The sequence below is a fragment of the Sinocyclocheilus rhinocerous genome, unplaced genomic scaffold (genome assembly GCF_001515625.1).
Source record: "Sinocyclocheilus rhinocerous isolate Xijiao unplaced genomic scaffold, SAMN03320098_v1.1 scaffold2817, whole genome shotgun sequence".
NCBI lineage: Eukaryota > Metazoa > Chordata > Actinopteri > Cypriniformes > Cyprinidae > Sinocyclocheilus > Sinocyclocheilus rhinocerous.
The window spans coordinates 49,763-68,979 of NW_015638065.1; the positions used below are offsets into that span (position 1 = coordinate 49,763).

At 40.5% G+C, this 19,217-nt stretch overlaps 1 protein-coding gene across 2 annotated transcripts in view; it reads left to right on the forward strand.

The window, feature by feature from the left end:
* The window catches only part of LOC107749595 (protein SCAF8-like), a 60,999-nt gene extending 42,548 nt beyond the window's left edge, over positions 1-18,451 (forward strand). The window contains exons 3-20 of one of the 2 annotated variants that reach the window (XM_016564766.1): positions 4,346-4,390; positions 5,047-5,208; positions 5,307-5,463; positions 8,027-8,154; positions 8,234-8,410; positions 8,496-8,575; positions 8,658-8,778; positions 8,886-9,017; positions 11,012-11,121; positions 11,204-11,397; positions 14,076-14,176; positions 14,460-14,573; positions 14,671-14,827; positions 14,947-15,077; positions 15,361-15,499; positions 15,611-15,676; positions 15,804-16,028; positions 16,362-18,451. In XM_016564766.1, the coding sequence (XP_016420252.1) occupies positions 4,346-4,390; positions 5,047-5,208; positions 5,307-5,463; positions 8,027-8,154; positions 8,234-8,410; positions 8,496-8,575; positions 8,658-8,778; positions 8,886-9,017; positions 11,012-11,121; positions 11,204-11,397; positions 14,076-14,176; positions 14,460-14,573; positions 14,671-14,827; positions 14,947-15,077; positions 15,361-15,499; positions 15,611-15,676; positions 15,804-16,028; positions 16,362-17,899 (3,777 nt within the window). In that variant the 3' untranslated portion in view covers positions 17,900-18,451. The remainder of the gene's footprint in view (positions 1-4,345; positions 4,391-5,046; positions 5,209-5,306; positions 5,464-8,026; positions 8,155-8,233; positions 8,411-8,495; positions 8,576-8,657; positions 8,779-8,885; positions 9,018-11,011; positions 11,122-11,203; positions 11,398-14,075; positions 14,177-14,459; positions 14,574-14,670; positions 14,828-14,946; positions 15,078-15,360; positions 15,500-15,610; positions 15,677-15,803; positions 16,029-16,361) is intronic. The other variant, XM_016564767.1, reaches the window with a different exon arrangement.
* The last annotated feature ends 766 nt before the right edge of the window (positions 18,452-19,217 follow it).

Here is a 19,217-nt window from a genome sequence, read left to right on the forward strand (position 1 = left end):
GGCATTATTCCAATAGGAATTACTGTTGTTCTATTGGTTGCCATCTGCCAGATTACATCCCACCAATACAATCCATCAAATAGACACCATTATAGTTTACATTAAAACCAAACAAATTCCCATTATAAACCTGAAATCCATTAAATTTGTTATTGTATTTTGGGAGGGGTTCTATTGTTTTTTTTCTTCAGCAGGCAAGATTATAATGGTATAACTACTTTTACAGAATTAACTTAATTACTGAATTTCACAGAAAAGATTTGTTTATACGCTCGTGGAGATTTGCGGTGCGGAGCCAGGTACGAGTATAACCGAGCATTACGAGACAGGCTGCATGAGTGCGGCAAGCGTGAACGGCTCGTCCGTGACGCGGGATTCGCGCCGCATGGGCAGAGAGGAGCGAGTATGAGAAGCATTCACAGACACAGGCTGTGTGTGCGCTCTTCTGAATTGGGAATAGCCAACATGCATTATAAACTTATTTCAAATTAATCTGTTGGGGAGATAAAATGTGTAAGATAACGTTCACGTACTAACAAAAACATCTAAGAATGTATCTTTTATTCTCCAGTACTGAATATAGATCAGTGGTGGTGCGTGCGCGTTTGGTATAAGCGCGAAACCTGCGGGAATGACTAAAATAATGCGCAATACAAGCACTATTTAACCGGAGCAAATGTGACGTGTGTGTGTGTGAGAGAGAGAAGGGGTCGTCGGAAAAAAGAGAGCGAGAATGCGCGGCTGACGTTATTGCCTGTGCCACTGGTAACAAAACGGATCGGCTCGGAATCGGAAAGAAGTGAGACTGACCGGCCGATCACCGATCCGGGCCGATCATGAGGAAAATCGTCCGATTCCGATCCCTGGCCGATCGATCGGTGCATCTCTAGTTTTTTTGGCCGGAATCTGTCAGTTACAGTGTAAAATACAGTACAGATCACAGCATGCCCACTTTAGTTGAATAAAACGCGATTTCGATTCGATTTCGATTAATCGCACAGCCCTACTTCAAATGGCATATTAAAACTGTATATTATATTAAAAGTAATACTCTCATTTAATGTGAAACTTGAGCTTAAGTCAGGTACAACGTGTCATAGATAGCTTTATGTTGTTGGTGATGGTAAAATAAATTTACCTATCTTCGCTGTCGGGTGGAAACCTTTTATGTCCAAAACCACTACAACTTTCAGGAAATGCTAAAAAAATTTTTTTATAATTAAACACCCAGTCACCAGAGTTTGTATTGTGGCTTTATATATGATCAGACACTTGCATGTGCCATTATAATATTAACATTTTATGAAAATCAACCTCAAATGAAGTTACAAGGTTTTTGACCAGCAAATGACGGCAATATGTGTTTTGTCCGTCATTAAAGTTTTGTTATTTTATTGAACTGAAAGCCAGCACATTCATTTTCATGTAAATCATCCATGCTAACACACACATTTTCTATTAGATTTTTTTTTTCATTTGAAAGTAGACATTTCACTCGCTATAGATTTATTTTTCATACACGGATTTTCGAAGTTTCTCGCTCAAGTTCACATGACCGAGACGGCAGAAAGCGCATCCTGTTTGCTTTAATTATTTTACACATAGATAGCTTTATGTTGTTGGTGATGGTAAAATAAATTTACCTATCTTCGCTGTCGGGTGGAAACCTTTTATGTCCAAAACCACTACAACTTTCAGGAAATGCTAAAAAAAATTTTTTATAATTAAACACCCAGTCACCAGAGTTTGTATTGTGGCTTTATATATGATCAGACACTTGCATGTGCCATTATAATATTAACATTTTATGAAAATCAACCTCAAATGAAGTTACAAGGTTTTTGACCAGCAAATGACGGCAATATGTGTTTTGTCCGTCATTAAAACGGCCGCGTCTGAGGCAGTAAGTGCATCGCATTACGTTTTCATGAGGTTATAAAGTTTATTGTAGCTATGTAGGTGCTCAGTTATTGTTGTTGAATACATTTGGTCAAAATCTCATGATATAGCCTAGAAGATTAAGAGCTATGCACAGGATATATATAACAAATTAGCTACAACTAGACTGCAAATGCCAAGACTCTCTCTTCTCCGCTCTTCAAACACACAAAACATTAACATCGTGTTTCTTGAGTATAGAAAACGCTGTACTTATTCAAACATCAGTTCTTTATTTACCCTTGCATTGCAAACAAGCAGAGATCCAGACACTTCATTCTGAATGGAGGCGGGTGGAGTTACGAGGTTTCGCTGTCAGTTTGAGGATCCAATGGCATTATGAGGTTTAGTCACAAGCTCTTTTGAATGCTTTTCATTGGTGATTCGAAAGATGTATTACTTTTATCTGTATGACCAAAAATTCCTGGGTATTTAAAGAGCAAGTGAGCGCGCCGGCACCTCCATCTGTCCTGCTGTGAGCGCTACTGATCAGCTCCACACAGACACTTCAATAGCGCACATTTCTGTAGGTTAACATTAGATTGAGTGGCCATGTAAAGTTGTTACTACATACATCTTTCAGATGAAAAGCCATATTTGAGGTTGATGAATGATAGGTGGGCGTTTGGATGTCCTGCCCGATGTACTGTAGCCTATTACCACCCGTTAACGATCTGTCTGTCACGGACTGCGTACGTCATTCACTTAACCAGCCACATGAAAGCAAACAGGAGGAGAGCATAAAGAGACAGGGCAACTAGAATTGAGTTCAAAATTAAAATATACAGTTTATAGTTTATTTATATAAAGGTATATTTGTGTATAAAGTTACGATTCCCGGTCCCGCCCACTCCCGCTGACATTTTTTCCTGTCCCGTTCCAATCACGTGATTAATAGTGATTTTGTTTCCCATTTTGATTTCCGTGACCCGTGGGATTCCAGAAAAAATGTCAGCCTCTATGGCACACCACTAAGCACTGAAATATAGCAAAATTGCACAAACATGCATTGCTTCAAATTAGGGCTGTGCGATTTGGGGGAAAATATCAAATTGCAATTTTTTGGACAGATTGCGATTGTATTTGATTTGCGATTTTAAATTTGCAAAGTCAAGCTTCAGCTCAATATTGTCAATAATGTGCAGCACAGTATGGGTATCATAACCCTGCTGAAAAAAACAATAGAAACCATCACAGAAATTCTTATAGTTTCCATTAAACCATTACAAAATTCCTTTTTTTACAAGCAGAGATCCAGACACTTCATTCTGAATGGAGGCGGGTGGAGTTACGAGGTTTCGCTGTCAGTTTGAGGATCCAATGGCATTATGAGGTTTAGTCACAAGCTCTTTTGAATGCTTTTCATTGGTTAAACATTTGTAAGACCCACAAACCGAAAAAAAAATTACCAATAGCATTGATTTAAAATATTATATTTTGTTATTATTATTATTATTATTATTGTTAGAGATAAAGTTTTGATAATTTTCCACGGCACACCTGACAGTGATTTGGGAAACACTGATTTAACGCATGTATGAATAAATCTGTTATTAAAACAAGTTTTGATTACAGCCACTGTTTAAATGTTTATTATTTCATCAACAAATTGGAGTGGAAACAGTTCTTTTATTAAAAAGTTGACATTAAAAACTGCCGTAAGTGCAATTTGAACGTTTGTACAATGCAGTTTTTATTTCAGTGTTGATCATTTATTTTCCGTTTCGGTTTTCAGCCAAATGCACCTTGAGTTTTCGGTTTCGGTCCAAAATTTTCAATTTAGTGCATCGCTAGTTTATAGAAATACATTACTTAAAAAACAATCCTCCTTAAAGTATCCACCTAATATTACAAAATGTAGAACATTATAAAATGTATGCAGATGGTCAGGGACCTTAAATGTTGAAAGCAATATCTTTAATATTTAAAATGTCCTGTGTTATGAAATGCTATAATCCATCTAAAACATCTTTTGTATAGCATGCATCACATTGAATTTAAATTTTTCATGACCTCACATTAATTGAGATTGCATGGAACTTCATCACACCAAAGGACCATGAACTAGTGATGTAAAAATGTTGCTTAAAAGAAGTCAAAGCATTTAAGAAAGTGTTTTTCCCCATTGAAAAAAAAACTAACTATTTTTATGTTGGGGAAAAAGAGCCCACATATGCAATGGTGAGGAAAGGAAACAGTGGACATTTCTGTTGAATTCATGTGACATAAGTCACAAGGATACTGATGTATATTTTAATGGTCTCTGTCACTTCATGTCCAGCTCTGGTTCTTTATTTAGTTGATGTGGTCAGTGCCGAGATGAAGGTGAATGCCTTCATCATGAAGGTATACATCTTAATCTTCATATTAAAGATTAAGGCTTTTTATTTGTTTCTATCTTTTTCAGTTCTACAAGCATGTCGTCCAAAGTGTGGAGAAATTTATTCAGAAGGTCAGTTGTTATTCTCTTGCAAATGCAAAATAAACTATCAGATATTTGGAAGTTTGGAAATGCCTAGAGGGAGCTCAAGTGTTCCGAAACTGTATTTATATGTTCATATGTGAAGTCCTTCATGTAGAATAAAGATAATTAATAGCATTAAGACATTAACCGTCTAATGCATGAATTATTTAATCATTAATGAAAATATCTTAATGTAACTTCCTTTGTACAATTTTATAGTATTATTGTGCAACAACATTGTGACCATTCGGTGAAATTCACCTTTTGGATCCAGAATGTCACTAAATCTTACTTACCCAAGACCACCAAAGACTTGTGGTATTTAATGAGATATTTTAAATATGGTTTATGTGAAAATGCTTTTTGCACAACCTGTTGCATGCTAATTGCAGTGTGAGCACAGGCACTGTGTCTTAAATGTGTTTTTATGAAGGATTACAGCGCTTCACTAAAAGTGCTTCCAAACCCAGAGCTCAATGTGGTTTACCCTTGCTGTGATGATGGTTGTAAATTTATAATGCATGGAAAATCACTGGCTGTCAAGTTTACTTTCAAAAATGATATATTATGTGGTGATTTGAACCCCAGACCCCACACACTTGTTCATCATTCATTACTTCTCTTTCTTTTTTGTGTGTGTGTAGTGCAAGCCTGAGTACAAAGTCCCTGGTCTGTATGTCATCGACTCCATTGTACGGCAGTCTCGTCACCAGTTTGGGCAAGAGAAAGATGTTTTCGCTCCACGCTTTAGTAAGAACATCATTACAACTTTCCAAAACCTCTACCGCTGCCCAGCTGATGACAAGGTGCGTTTGTTTCTCATGCCCCTGTAATCAAATGGTAAAGGTCTTGTCTAGACACTTTTTCCTTTTGCTTATTTTCCATTTTCAATGTTGCCTTGCAGAGTAAGATTGTCCGAGTACTAAATCTATGGCAGAAAAACAGTGTCTTTAAGAGTGACATCATCCAGCCTCTACTGGATATGGCAGCAGGGCTCCCACCCCCCAGCGTTACGCCCGTCTCTGCCAGCAGTGCCGTACCCGTTAACAGCACTACTCCCGGTAAGTTACACACTCATAATGCATCCTCTGTCAAACAATACACTGTTGTGGCGACATGTTTTATATTAAAGGGGTCATATGATGCGATTTCAATTTTTCCTTTCTCTTTGGAGTGTTACAAGCTCTTGGTGCATAAAGAAGATCTGTAAAGTTGCAAAGACTAAAGTCTCAAATACAAAGAGATATTCTTTATAAAAGTTAAGATTCAACCACGCCTACCTAAAACGGCTCGTTCTAACACACCCCACATACCTACGTCACTATCTGGGAAGAGTTGCATAACGCCGCCCAAATAGTGACGTAGGTATGTGGGGGCGTGTTAGAACGAGCCGTTTTAGGTAGGTGTGGCTGACTCTTAACTTTTATAAAGAATATCTCTTTGCCAATCACAATGCACTGGATCAGCTGGCCAATCAGAGCAGACTGCGCTTGTCAAAGGAGTGGGCTTTGTAGAAAACGAAGCGTTTGAGAGAGGCGGGGCATAGAGGACCTACAATATAATATAATATATGAAAAATAATGTTTTTTTGAACATTAAAGCATGTCAACATATTCTGTTACACCAAATACACAAAATAGTGATCTTTAAAATAGCATCATATGACCCCTTTAAGAGAAAGCAATTACACCAACCAAAGTCAATATGCAGGGCCAAATTAAGACCTATAATGCCCCTCTTCACCACTCATTCACCCACTCTTCTGCCCTAAATAATTAAAAAAGTGGTTAAACAAAATGTAAAACCACACTCATTTTGACCCGTTTAACAGATGCAAGTTGGAACAGCTTGAGCTGCAACCGGTAACAAACAATAACAGTATACTCAAAGATTTTTGCTGCTTGCTCAAATTACTTTGTTTAAATGTGTTGAAGCAACACAGTTCTTGAACATTTCACTTGAACATGCCACTAATTAATATTATGTTAAATCCACTTAAAATTTGTACAGTGGAAGTTAACTTAATAATTTTGTGTTGGGACTACATGAATCATTTTTGTTGACATAACTAACTGGGCGGTGGGTCTGTAGTTCCCAGCATGCTTTGCATGGGACTGCATTAGGAGAGTCAATTTATAAGTGTTATTTGATGTGCTTTTTAGTAAAGAGATAGACTTGTTAGTGTTTAATGTTCAGTGATGTTGGCGATTTAGAAGAGTTTCGGTTACATGAAGGCCATGATGTTTATTGCTTCACTCAAAAAGCAATGCCAATGCCAATACTGAGACAAGTCACAGTTACTTACTCATCCTCTACATCATTGTACATAATAATAATAATAAACAAAGTTGTCTTTAGCATATTGCATGTGCTATTGCAACTATGTATGACACATACACATATTCAGACCAGATGGTGGATCAGCACCTAGAGAGGACCTCTACAGCCCTGAAAAACAGCGGAGACCAGAACAACTAGATGAGCCCCAGATACAGATCCCCTGTAAAGACCTTGTCTCAGACGACCACCGGGACAAGACCACAGGAACCAGATGATTCCTCTGCACAATGTGACTTTGCTAGCCTGAAATTGAACTGCTGGTTTTGTCTGGCCAGAGGAGAACTGGCCCCCCGACTGAGCCTGGTTTCTCCCAAGGTTTTTTCTCCATTCTGTCACCGATGGAGTTTTGGTTCCTTGCCACTGTCGCCTCTGGCTTGCTTAGTTGGGGAAACTTCATTTCCAGCGATATTGTTGACTTGATTGCAAATGATTGCAAAGATACTATTTAAAATGAACTGAGCTGGATGATGACATCACTGAATTCAATGATGAACTGCCTTTAACTGAAAAATTAGTGTTTACTATTGTCATTTTTGCATTATTGACACACTATTTTCCTAATTAATGCTGTTCAGTTGCTTTGACACAATCTGTATTGTTAAAAGCGCTATATAAATAAAGGTGACTTGACTTGACTTGACTTGACTTGACAGAAGCTTAAATTTATTAAGTTGATTCAGCAATGCATTATTTGTTTAAATTGTTTTATTCTTGTTGCATGGAAAATAATAATAATTAATTTCCTTAAAGTTCATTCATCTTTTTTCTTTTTTGTGTGTACAGTGAAATTATCAGCTAACTATGGCCAAATGTCCAAAAACAAAAAAAAAACATTGTGCCTTTAGCATACTCAGAGCTGCATTCCTCATTGCGTGGGAAATTCAACGTAACATAGGTTAATGTGTCAAATGTGCTAATCAAAATGTGACTTTGTGAAATAGACTAACTTAAATAGTCTTGTTCTATTTCGTAATTAAAATCCCTTTTCATCTTGACTGAGGGGCAGGATAGTCTGGGTGATCCCTGGCTGTACGCTTGTGTGTGTGTGTGTGTGTGTATACAGAATACTTCTTTTTCAGTATGTCAACCCCTTAATCGGTCACGCAAATTTGCCCTGTTACTCTGATCGAAAATTCTAATTGAACTTAGCATCTTCTAGTTTATGCTGACACCTTGAGGGAAAAATTGAGTATGACAACGTGTTTAAAATTTGTCATATCCATTTCCACAAATATTTTTAAACACACTAAAACATTCTTAAATCTGTGCTCCTGCTCCGTAAAGGAACTCCGGCAACTCCAGCCACCCCAGCCAACATAGTGCAGAGTCTCCCAGACTGGGCGTCTCAGATCTCCAACACCGACACAGTGGCTGCGGTCGCCCAGATCTTACAGAGTCCCCAAGGCCAGCAGGTTAGATTCCTCCACTACTGAATACACTGTGTTCTCTGCACAGCTCATTTCTGACTGGTGTGTATGTGTGTGTTTCTAGTTGCAGCAGCTGGTTCAGAGCTTGCAGATGCAGCAGCAGAAACCTCAGCCCTCTCTGCTGCAGGCGCTGGATGCAGGATTGGTGGTGCAGCTGCAGGCCCTGACTGCACAGCTCACTGCAGCCGCAGCAGCCAACACGCTCAACCCGCTGGAACAGAGAGTTTCCTCCTTTAACAAGGTGAGAGAACTTTTTGGAGCACTGCTGAAATTGTTTAATCCTTGGTTTAATCCTTGCATAACATTATTTTTCTGTTGTTTTGTAGAAGCTGTTGGGTCAGTTCGATTTTAGGAATGAGTCGGAGCACAGTGAGGATTCTAAGAAAGATGCTACACCATCTCAGTTGTATGTTCTTTGTATGCTAGTTTCAAGAAAAGCTGTTCCCGGTTTTGTTATTTTTAAGTCATGTTCTTACTGTTCCTCTCAGACCTGTGGTGCCAGAGTCCATTAATAGCTCAATATTTCATCAGCTGGCCGAGCATCTTCAGCAGCAAAACCTCGAGCAGTTTCAGAAACAGCTAATGGAGCACCAGCATCATCAACAGAAGGTACATAGAACTGTGATTTTTTTTTTGTTTGTTTTTTTGTTTCTTTGCATAATGTGTTAGAACTTTCTCGTACCTTGGTATTTATTAATGCAGCGTATTTTTGACAGTCTATGACCATGGAGGGCCAGGATGCCATCTTTGGTCTTGAAAATTCTGCCCCTCCTGGCCAGAGCAGCGCCCCACCACAGCTCCCAGAACAAGAAGCAAAAATGGATGACTCCATTGATAACCAGCAACAGGTATGATCAGAGATCAAACTTTAGTTTGGAGGAGAAGCCTATGTAGAAGTCATGTATTGGCAATAGTTTGAAGGTGGTGTGTCACTAGCTGACTTGCAGAAATCGGCACCTTCTGTTGGATATCTGTAATACTCAATAGCCGCTTTTCCACTGTCGGGCCAGTGAGAGCCAGGGCTAACAACGAGCCAGGCGGGGCCAATAGCCTCGGACCTCAAGCCGCGAGGCCAAAATCAAGCTGCGTTTCCACTGTCGGACCAGGGCTACTCTAAAACCTGCCCTTAACACGCAATTATTTACGATAAAAAATAGTAATTTATTAATTATATATTTATCATATGATATTTATCATTTTTTCACATAAAAGAGAACACACATACATGTTCAGTTGCTGCTGCTCCATTTATTTGTGATGACAGGAATGCACAAAGCAACTCCATTAGGACATTTAAGTCCAAATGCGTACACATATAACACAATATAAAAATATTTATAAAATCTATTATAAAATCTTTACATCAAATCTCTTTAGAAAGAATGAGCATTTATATTTATTTTCCACAATGCATGTAATCTAAGGAGGTTTACGCGCTGTCTACCGTGTCACTGTACTGTTATCCTTTCAGCCAGAGCAGCAGCGGGAGCTCACAGACAAAAAAACAGTTATGAGTTACATAGAAAATATGAAATTTATGACATGCAGATGCAAATGTCCGGTATCAACAAAGACGCAGAGAAGAGACGGAACAAATATGACAGCAAATAAATACATGATTATAATTATATATGATTTATCTAAGTTATTCATGATGTCTCTTGTATTTTCATGAGCGTAACGTGTATTTATAATGCCGATGGTTAGCATACGTAGCCTTTAGCATTGTGTATAATACATTTCTGCCTCATACGTAGGGCTGGGTATCGTTCAAAAATTTTCGATACCGATACCTTGACTTCGATACCGGTTCCTGAACGATACTTTTTCCGATACCAATTTTATGAAATCAATTTTAACAAGATTACGTTATCTAAAAAAAAAAAATTTGGTTTTATTTTTCAGCTTGTTTATACAATCTCAAAGACTCATCTCCTGAGCCACTGCACAAAGGAACAAAATGTAACAAACTGGCCGTCCACGTCCACATTACGTCATTTTCGTCATCAGGAGGGTTCGCGGACAGCCGTGCACCCCGTCCGTGTGCAGGCAATTTTTTGAGACCGCGCGGACGGTCCGCGTACAACAGCACATGCGCGAGGTGAAAGTTGAGACAGAGCGCAAGTCAAACTGCGCCTGTGTTGAGCTCGTCCGTCTGCACTCATCCACGGTTGAGTATACTTTGAAAGCTGTGCAGACACGGCTGAGTGCGAGACGGAACGGAACGCGGAAAGTGAAGTATACCCAGGCCTTTATTGGCTCACTGACGCTGATGAGATTAACCCCTTAGGTATCGAAATTTGGTACCGAACGACGAGACGTTTTTCGATACTCGATGGTATCGAGGCAATTCGGTCGGTGCCTAAAAAGTATCGAACTCGATACCCAGCCCTACTCATACGGTGATCCGAATTTCCATCAGGTCGCAATCGTACGTTATTTCAGATACCCGCTGGTGTCTGTAGTGAGTTTTGCCATTAAAATGTTTTAAATGTTTTAAATGTTAATGTTAGCTGGTAGCTTATTTTGAAACATCGGAAGTGAGCAGCGCTGCTGATCGTCTCCCAACACTGATAAACTCCGCCTTTGTTCATGACCACTCCTCTAGCCCCAGTTGGCCCCGCTTTGGCCCAAGGTATTTGGCGGGCTGAAAATCCCTGGCCGTTGGCACAGAGGAAGCCCTGTCGAGGCACGATCAAACCCCGGAAGTGACAGTGGAAACGCCACTGGCCCTGGCACGCTCACTTTTGGCCCAACAGTGGAAACACGGCTCATGATTAATAACTGAAGCTGAGTGACAAACGGATAGTTGAAACACCAGGTTCACTTGTGTATTTTGCAGGACATGGATATTGATGAGGGACAGGATACTGTAGATGAGGAGCTCTTTGAGGCTGAGGAGAAGAAAACCAGCAGCACCCGTTCAAGGACACGCTCGAGATCTCGGTCCAGGTTGGTGTAGTAATTTCACCAAATGGTTCTTGTCTTATTTCCATTTTTCATCCGCAGGTAAAGAGCCTCTTTATCTCCCCAGGTCACCTAAGAGAAGGAGGTCAAGGTCTCGCTCAGGGTCTCGGAAGCGCAAACACAGAAAGCGATCACGGTCTCGCTCAAGGGACAGAAAGAGGAAGTCCTCACGTTCTTATTCCAGTGAGCGACGAGCGCGGGAAAGAGAAAAGGAACGGCAGAAAAAAGGGCTTCCTCCAATCCGCTCAAGGGTTCTAAGTGGTAAGATAATAGAGGTCCACCTTTGCTTTCTGCATTTATAAGGGTCACATTTAAGAAATTACTGCTTTGCAATAGTCACATCTGTCATGTTTTGGTTTACATGACAAATTTTCATGCTAATAAGTTGGCACATAAATGTAAACTTTAAAGAAAGGTTTTATGAAATGTAATTATGTTCTATGGATGAGACAGTTAAGGTTTGTATCAATTCACAGGGCTCCAGACTGCACCTAAAACGGTCGCATTTGTGACCAAAAATATTAATTTGTGAGTGATATTTTTGCTGAGATCACCACTGGCGACTATATAAATTGACGTTATGACTTAAAAATTTGCATGTAATGCCTTTTTTCCTGCTTGTTTTGCGATCACATCTTTTGTTTTGTTGACGTAATAAACTGAGACGATGCGCATCAAAGTTTTAGTGGAAAAACAGTCCTCAACTCTGCCGAACACCAGCGTTGACGGCACACCTGCTAAAAGCAGGCTCCAGTTGTGGCAGCATCGATCGAAGATGACAGAGACGTGTGAAGTAAAAGTGCAGAAAAGCAGTGTCTATTTCGTGCACAACTTGAACAAACTACAACAGGTGAAGCTGTCAGCTGTGTGGACATTAACGATAACAATTCTCGTTTAGAATTGATACTAATATGGCAGCTTCTTAGCAAGATCTTTAGTCTATTTGCTGTGTTCTGTTAATGCGTGACCTTCATATTATTTGTAGCGCACTTACAGTCCAATAATCGCAACAAGCTTTGTGCTGTGTTAAACAAAGTATCAGCTTTAAAATTCTGCAAAAATCATAACGAAATTCAAACAATAAATACCGTTTTGGCTCTCTTTAATGTGGCATGAGCGATCGCTTTAGCGCCTCAGTTCAAGCCGCACATGAACCCATCGTATCTTTCTCTTTACTACTATAGTATTACAGAACAACTTACTGAAATGTCTCATGTAATCGCTCATTCAGTGTTTCAAACTGCGGAAAACGTTTTGTAAACAATGCCACGTAACAATCGTTTACCTCAGAATAACAATTCGGCATCCATAAGCCCATTAGTCAGCTAGAAAAAAATAACTATAAAGAGGAGCATTTTGCTAAATATATGCGCTATATTGCATATTTTTACTTAAACCTGTTGTCTGCATGATAAGAAAGAATGTAAGGGGCTAAAGATAAAGTGCAAAACATATGACAACATTTATAGCATGCATTGAGGAGGAGCCCAAACTAGAGGTCTTCTCGGGTCCTAAAATCTGTACCCGACCCGAATCACTTCTTACCCGAACCCAACGTGCATTCTTTTTTATTAAATTTTTTTTTTAAACCTGACCTGAGACGGACCCGATGAAATTAGACCCGAGCCCGACCCGACTGCATTTATTTTCGAACCCGACTGGACCCGAACGTAAACGGCATTGACGTGTGCACAGCCTGCAGCCCCGCAGTCAGTAAAGAAAAATCCCGGCGTCCTGCTGACTGATTTGGCTGCTTCTCCATTACTTTGATTTATTTAACATTTATTTATTTTATTACTACTCTGCATTATTGCCTGCCTGATGGATACAAGTTATTTCTGAGTTCGGCTTTCAATTGTCACCAGTGGATTGGAAAAATAAATGTGATAGCTCGATAAAAATTTAATCGATAGCCTAATAAATCATGGATTCACTAGTGTTGTCTGCTCTGCAATGCTGTTTACCTCATCTCTGGCGAAGGGATTATGCACACAAAAGAAAAGCCCTGCCCTGCATGAACGTGCACCGTAATGAAGCGAGTGGCTTTTCCTAATGGATCTCATATCTATAAGATGGATTTCTGTGTGCGAGGTTACAAACGTATGTTTCTTTTTCTACGTGCGTTTCTCAAAAATGCACTTAACACCAACACTCAAGTACGTTAAACGCAACTAATACCGAACCCGACCCGTGTCCGAGGCACTCGTTGAAGTTTTGCTCCTGCTTCGGGTCTCGAGTCGGACCTCGGGTTTTCGGATCTAAGTGGACCCATGAAGAACTCTAGCCCAAACTACACTCAAAGGCCAAGTGATGCTGACATAGTTATTGTCCATGATATTGGCACAGATTCTGTGTAATAATTCTTTGTGACTGTATATAGTTCTCAAGTTGGAAAAGACGTTTAGTTCCCACTTTAAATGAAGCTTAGTTCCCAGGACATCTTCAAGATGGATTAAAATGCTGATGCTGTTAAAGGAGGGGTTACATAAACACAACAATATGACTGAAATGTTAAATTGTAAAAAAAAAAATTTAAAAACGCGTTTATTCCGTGGAACGTAAAAAAAAATAATTTGGCGCCTATTTTTGTTTCTTATAGGAGCCAATGGCTCCTTAAGTGAATTTATTATTTTTTTTTTTTTTTCTCTTCTTCTCTCGGAGCCCTGATTCATGTTCATATGAGTGGGAAAATCACAAACCTCCATATTTACTGACTGACTATTGCTTTGGTCTGTGAGCTTAAAGAGGTAGTTCACACAAAAATGTGTCAGTTGTTCTGTCAGGTCAGTTGACAGAACTGTTACTTGCACTTTGAAGAATATCTTCTTCACAACTGTAATAGAAGTTAATTTCCCTTTATATTTATTTATACACGCGCACACACGCATATAAAGGATAAAGTAGCATGTCAGTTACCCCTTTCTTTCTGCCTCTTTCAGTTTGCAGCACTACTCTATGGGTCGGCCAAGTGGACAAGAAGGCCACCCAACAAGATCTTACTAACCTCTTCGAAGAGTTTGGCCAGATTGAATCTATCAATGTGAGTTGAGTTTCTGAAAACTTGAGTGCTCTTTAAATTAGTTAACTTTTTAATTAGATCAGTTATGCCATCTAGCCAAGAGGCATTTTTGGAGTCTCCAGATATTTTTGGCAGAAGTTTAATTAGGTATACCCTAAAACGGGAAGTGTTTTAGGACAGGTCAGTAGGTCTTCAGGTGTTGCTTTTTTTTTTTTTTTTTTTTTCTTCTTCTTCCCAGTTGGTGAATCTGGAAACTAAAGCTTTTACTGCACAAGTCTGAATGTAATGTTTTTTTTCTCTCTAGATGATTCCACCCAGAGGCTGTGCTTACATCTGTATGGTTCATCGTCAGGATGCATACCGCGCCCTTCAGAAACTGAGCACTGGCTCCTACAAAATCGGTTCAAAGGTCATCAAAGTATGTGTGAAGAATGTTCACTGACTTAAAAAATTATAGAACATCAAAAAAAAATTTGGGGGAGGGGAATATGTCTTAAATTTTGCACTGCTTGCAGATTGCTTGGGCCCTCAATAAAGGGGTGAAACAGGAGTATAAGCAGTTCTGGGATGTGGACCTTGGGGTGACTTATATCCCTTGGGAGAAGGTCAAACTAGATGACCTGGATGACTTTGCAGAGGGAGGCATGATTGACCAAGAGACTGTCAACAATGGTGAGAAGATTTTGTTTGTTTAGAAGCTGAAAGTTTGATATTGTATTGTGTGACTTACATATTTGATCTTCTACACAGCACTTTTCCCATTCTTAACATTACTGTTTTTTATGATGCAGAATGGGAATCCCAGAGAAATACTGAGACTGCCAAAGAGACTCAGAATCAGGCTGTTACAGCTGAAACCAGTACAGCAAGCAGCACACCAAGTGAGGCCTTTACCCAGCCTGTCGCTATGATGCCCATGCAGGTATGATGTTAAGACTTAATTCAGGCTTTAGAATACCGTGACAAATGGAGCAAAAGACGTTTAGGTTTCTTACCCTTGTATGTGATTGAATTACTAGATCACAGAGATGTGTTATTTAGCCATTGAAAGATTTATGATAGTAACTGAAGGTTGTTGGTTCATGAGATACTACCATTGCATCCTTAAGCAAGGAACTTATTTTGACTTTGGTCCATAGCATGAGGGCAGCTGAATTAATATTGAATTACTGTTTACTTATCCATGGGTGGCTTTTTTGGTTTAGATTCCAGTGGCACAGACAGTCCCTGCTGTTGGCCTCGTGCCTCCATCCTTCCCTGTCACCATGGCAATTCCCCCACCAGGCTTTGGTCCCCCACCACCATTTCTAAGGGCAGGGTTCAATGCCTCACAGCCTCCTCCAGGTACATGGTTCCAACCTGAACATTTAACAATTAAGCTTTAAACTGAATGATGGATAAAATAAAAAAAAATAAAAAAACATAAACCTAAATCCTTAAATTTCTCTTTTACAGGTTTCATGGCTACGCCAGGAGTAGGTCCATCAGTGCTTGGAACCAGTCTTGCTTCAGCTCAGACCTGTATGTTAACCAGCCTCTAAAATAAGTTATTCTTATTTTGCGTAATGTTGCTTGTCAAAGCACTGTCTTTAAAGGTCCAATTTTCAAGCTCCTAAATGAGCCCTTTACCACTCTATCTCCTTTATAGCTCTAGTGCAGCCTTCGCTGCCAACCATTCAAGAGAACAGCAAGGATTCTCTTTTTGGAGCCATGATTCCTCCCACCAGTACTATTCCTGGGAGTTTTATTCCATCAGCAATGCCCGGGGCAGGAGTCTTTAACCCTGTGGGAGCACAGCATCAGCAGAGCAGCGCTGACAAAATGCCTCAGTCGGCTGAAATGATGGAGACAGCTTCTGAGATGACACTACAGGGTAAATGGGTTTATAAGTACATTTTACATCATCAATACAAGTCATATACAGCTAGCAAACCATATGCGGTAATTTTTTCTGTCAAACACAAAAGGAGAATTTGATGACTTTTGTAGCAATTCAGTGAGCAAGTTCATATGACTTGTGGTGCTATATTCTAAGTCTGGCATTGATGCATCTGCGTGCTAATCTAAACATGGTTAACGGTGATATATTAGAGATTTGGTGGAGAGGAAGATTACCATTGAGCACATTTACATTCACACCAATATGAAACATTTTGTGTTTATCTTTGTACTCTGGGTAATTTTTTCATTTTTTTTTTTTTGTCAGGAATGCAAAATGCAGTGCGCAGTGGAATGGGTCTGCTAGGTTTGCACCCTTCTGCATCTCTAACACATCCTCTCTCTGGCCAGAGGATGGCAGGGCTGCTTCCCCTGGAACTGCGACCCAACCTGCTCCAGGGACCTGGGGGCCGCTTCCCCCTGCTCATGCAGCCAGGCCTTGCACATCAGACCAACAATGTCCTGGATGCTTCACTTCAAGCCCAAGCCCGTGTTCGGGTTCCATTCTCTCAAATGGAGCAGTTCAACCGTGCTGAAGGCACTTTCGCAAGGGCACCTAACCCCTCATCTGCTGGAGCTGACAATCTGGCCAAGGCCGATAATGAGACACCACCCAGGTCAGATGTAGGTGCCCAGCAAGAAGGAGATCAGGACTATCGCTTTCCACCGCCAGAGAAGCAGAGCACAGGGTTGTTGAAGACCCCTCCTTTGGAGATGCGTACTGAACCTGTGCCTGCCAGACCACCTTTACTAGAACGACCTCCAAGAACAGTCATGCAAGCTGAAGGTCGAGAAGGTCGAAGAGAAAATATGTCAGGAGGTTTCAGGGCAGAAAGTCGCTGGGGACCACCCAGGGGTGACTTCGATGAGCGAGACATGAGGGGGATGTCTGCTGGACCTCCAAAGGGTTTTCAGGAGGAACGTTCCAACCCTAACTTTCAGAATCGTTTTGAGGGCCGCAGCGGAAGTTCATCAGGACCTGCTTGGAATCGTGGAACTGGGCCTTCTTTTAACGCAAACATGCACCAGGACTACGATGATCGTCGCAGACCTTGGGAAAGGCAGAAGGACCGAGATGAACGGGACATGGACTTCCGGGGCGAAATGAATGGCAATCGTCAACGTGAAAGGGAGAGGGACAGGAATCGGGACCGTGAACGTGGCAGAGAGCGGAATCGCGAGAGAGACCGAGAATGGGAGCGTGAAAGGGACAGAGAGAGGGAGAACGAGAAGGATAAAGAGCGGGAACGGAAATGCTGGACTCCCCTTTCTTCACAATCTCAGCCTCAACCGCTGCTTCCCAAGTCTCAACCGCTGCTCCCTCTGCCGACCCCCTTGGTTGCTCAGCCTGAAGTACAAGAACAAGTGCAAATTAACTCACCGTCTCTACCGGTGCCCCAACACCAGCGTCATGCGGAACCACAGCCAACAGAACGAGAAGCTGAACCACAACCAGAGGTAATGCCAGAGCTACAGTCGCAGCCCAAGTCACTCAGCTCCGCTGAAGAGATGGCAAGTAGTCAAGAGCAGGAGGAAACCTCACGAATCAATGGAATGGAGACCGGATCAAAACCTCAATTAAACATTTTGGAACCTGCATCCCAGACCGCTACAGAGCCCTCTCGTAGCCCCTCTCCATCCCTTACCTCCACACCCACCTGCTTCCAGAATGAGCCCTTGAAAAGAGAGAAGACCCCAGAAATGTCTGTTTCCTCATCTCTGGATGCAGACACTGAACAGACTGGGCCAAAGGTGAATGCTGAGACTGAACCTGAGCTAGAGAAAACAGACACTGAGGAAACATAATCATCACTCAGTAGGTAAAGATCATTTTGTATAGTCATCTCTGTAATCGTTTTGAAAGCTCTCACAGGACCCACTCAGTTCGCTAGATTATAGCAGACATCTTAACGAATGATTCTTACCTCTCAAGCTTCAAATGTATATGCATTCTAGGCGGCTCACACTAGAGGATCTAAATGGTAGGTGGGATTTTAATATTTTATTTTATTCCCTGTTTTTAAAGCAGCCCCATTGTTTTAACTAGGTGTTTTTTTTTTCTTTTTTGACACTTGCTTGCCAACATATTGTGTAGCCTAATTGTAAATGCAGGAGGAAAAGAGGTTTGACCTTCCTATGGAAGAGTGTAAGGATTCTGGCTGTCTCCTTTGGATTGATTGCATTACTTGAAATCAGCACTGGCTTTTTCTTTTCAAAACTGCAGCTGCAAAATTTGAAATGAATGCTTCTGTGGTGTCCAATGCTTCTTGTCTTTAAAGCAGAATATACGTACATCAGATACAGTGAGAACAGTACTGCGTTTTAGTTGCTTTGAAAAGGAACCTTTACAAAAAAAAATTAAACTACGATGTATTATCCCAATATTAAATGTCTGTGATTTTTCTTCATCAAACTTCCATGGAAATACAAGAGCTCAGAAAAGGCGATCAAAGGAAATATGAATGTTGGGTGCAATCTGTCTTAGTTTCAAATAAACATGCTCTCATTGTTAAAAATTCTTTAGGACTGTGTTTTGTGTCAAGAAGAGAAACCATCTGCACACAAACCATTAAAGGCATGAGCCAAGTGAAAATGGCCCAAGTGTCGTGGATGGGATGAAATGGTTTGTGAACTGATCTACACTTTGGGCGGTCACCAGATGTTTGTCTGTGCTGTTAGGTTTGCGTTTAGAACTCTCCTCCGACTCCCTTTTACACAACAGAGCAGCTATGAGTGCCACATTAAGTCTTGAATGCGTAGGAAATACGTCGTGCACACATCAATTTTGATACAGCTCCACTTGTCTTACACTCACACACATCAAATATATCAAACATACACTGCTAGTGTTCAGTCACACAAAACCGTTTACTCCGACATAAATGCTGTCCTCTAAACTTAATAGAATGTTAACCACCTTTATTTTCACCAAAACTGAGTATTACAGTCTGTTGCAGTCATTTATCTACAGGAATGGGGGAAAAGAAAAAATAGACATCAAATTTATAAATGAGTATTTTTTTCATTGTGAATATATTGACTAGTTTAAAGTATGCCTACTTCTAAAGTGTATTGCTCCAGTTTTTTGCATGTAGGCTTAATTTTATATAAAAAGTGGTGTCCA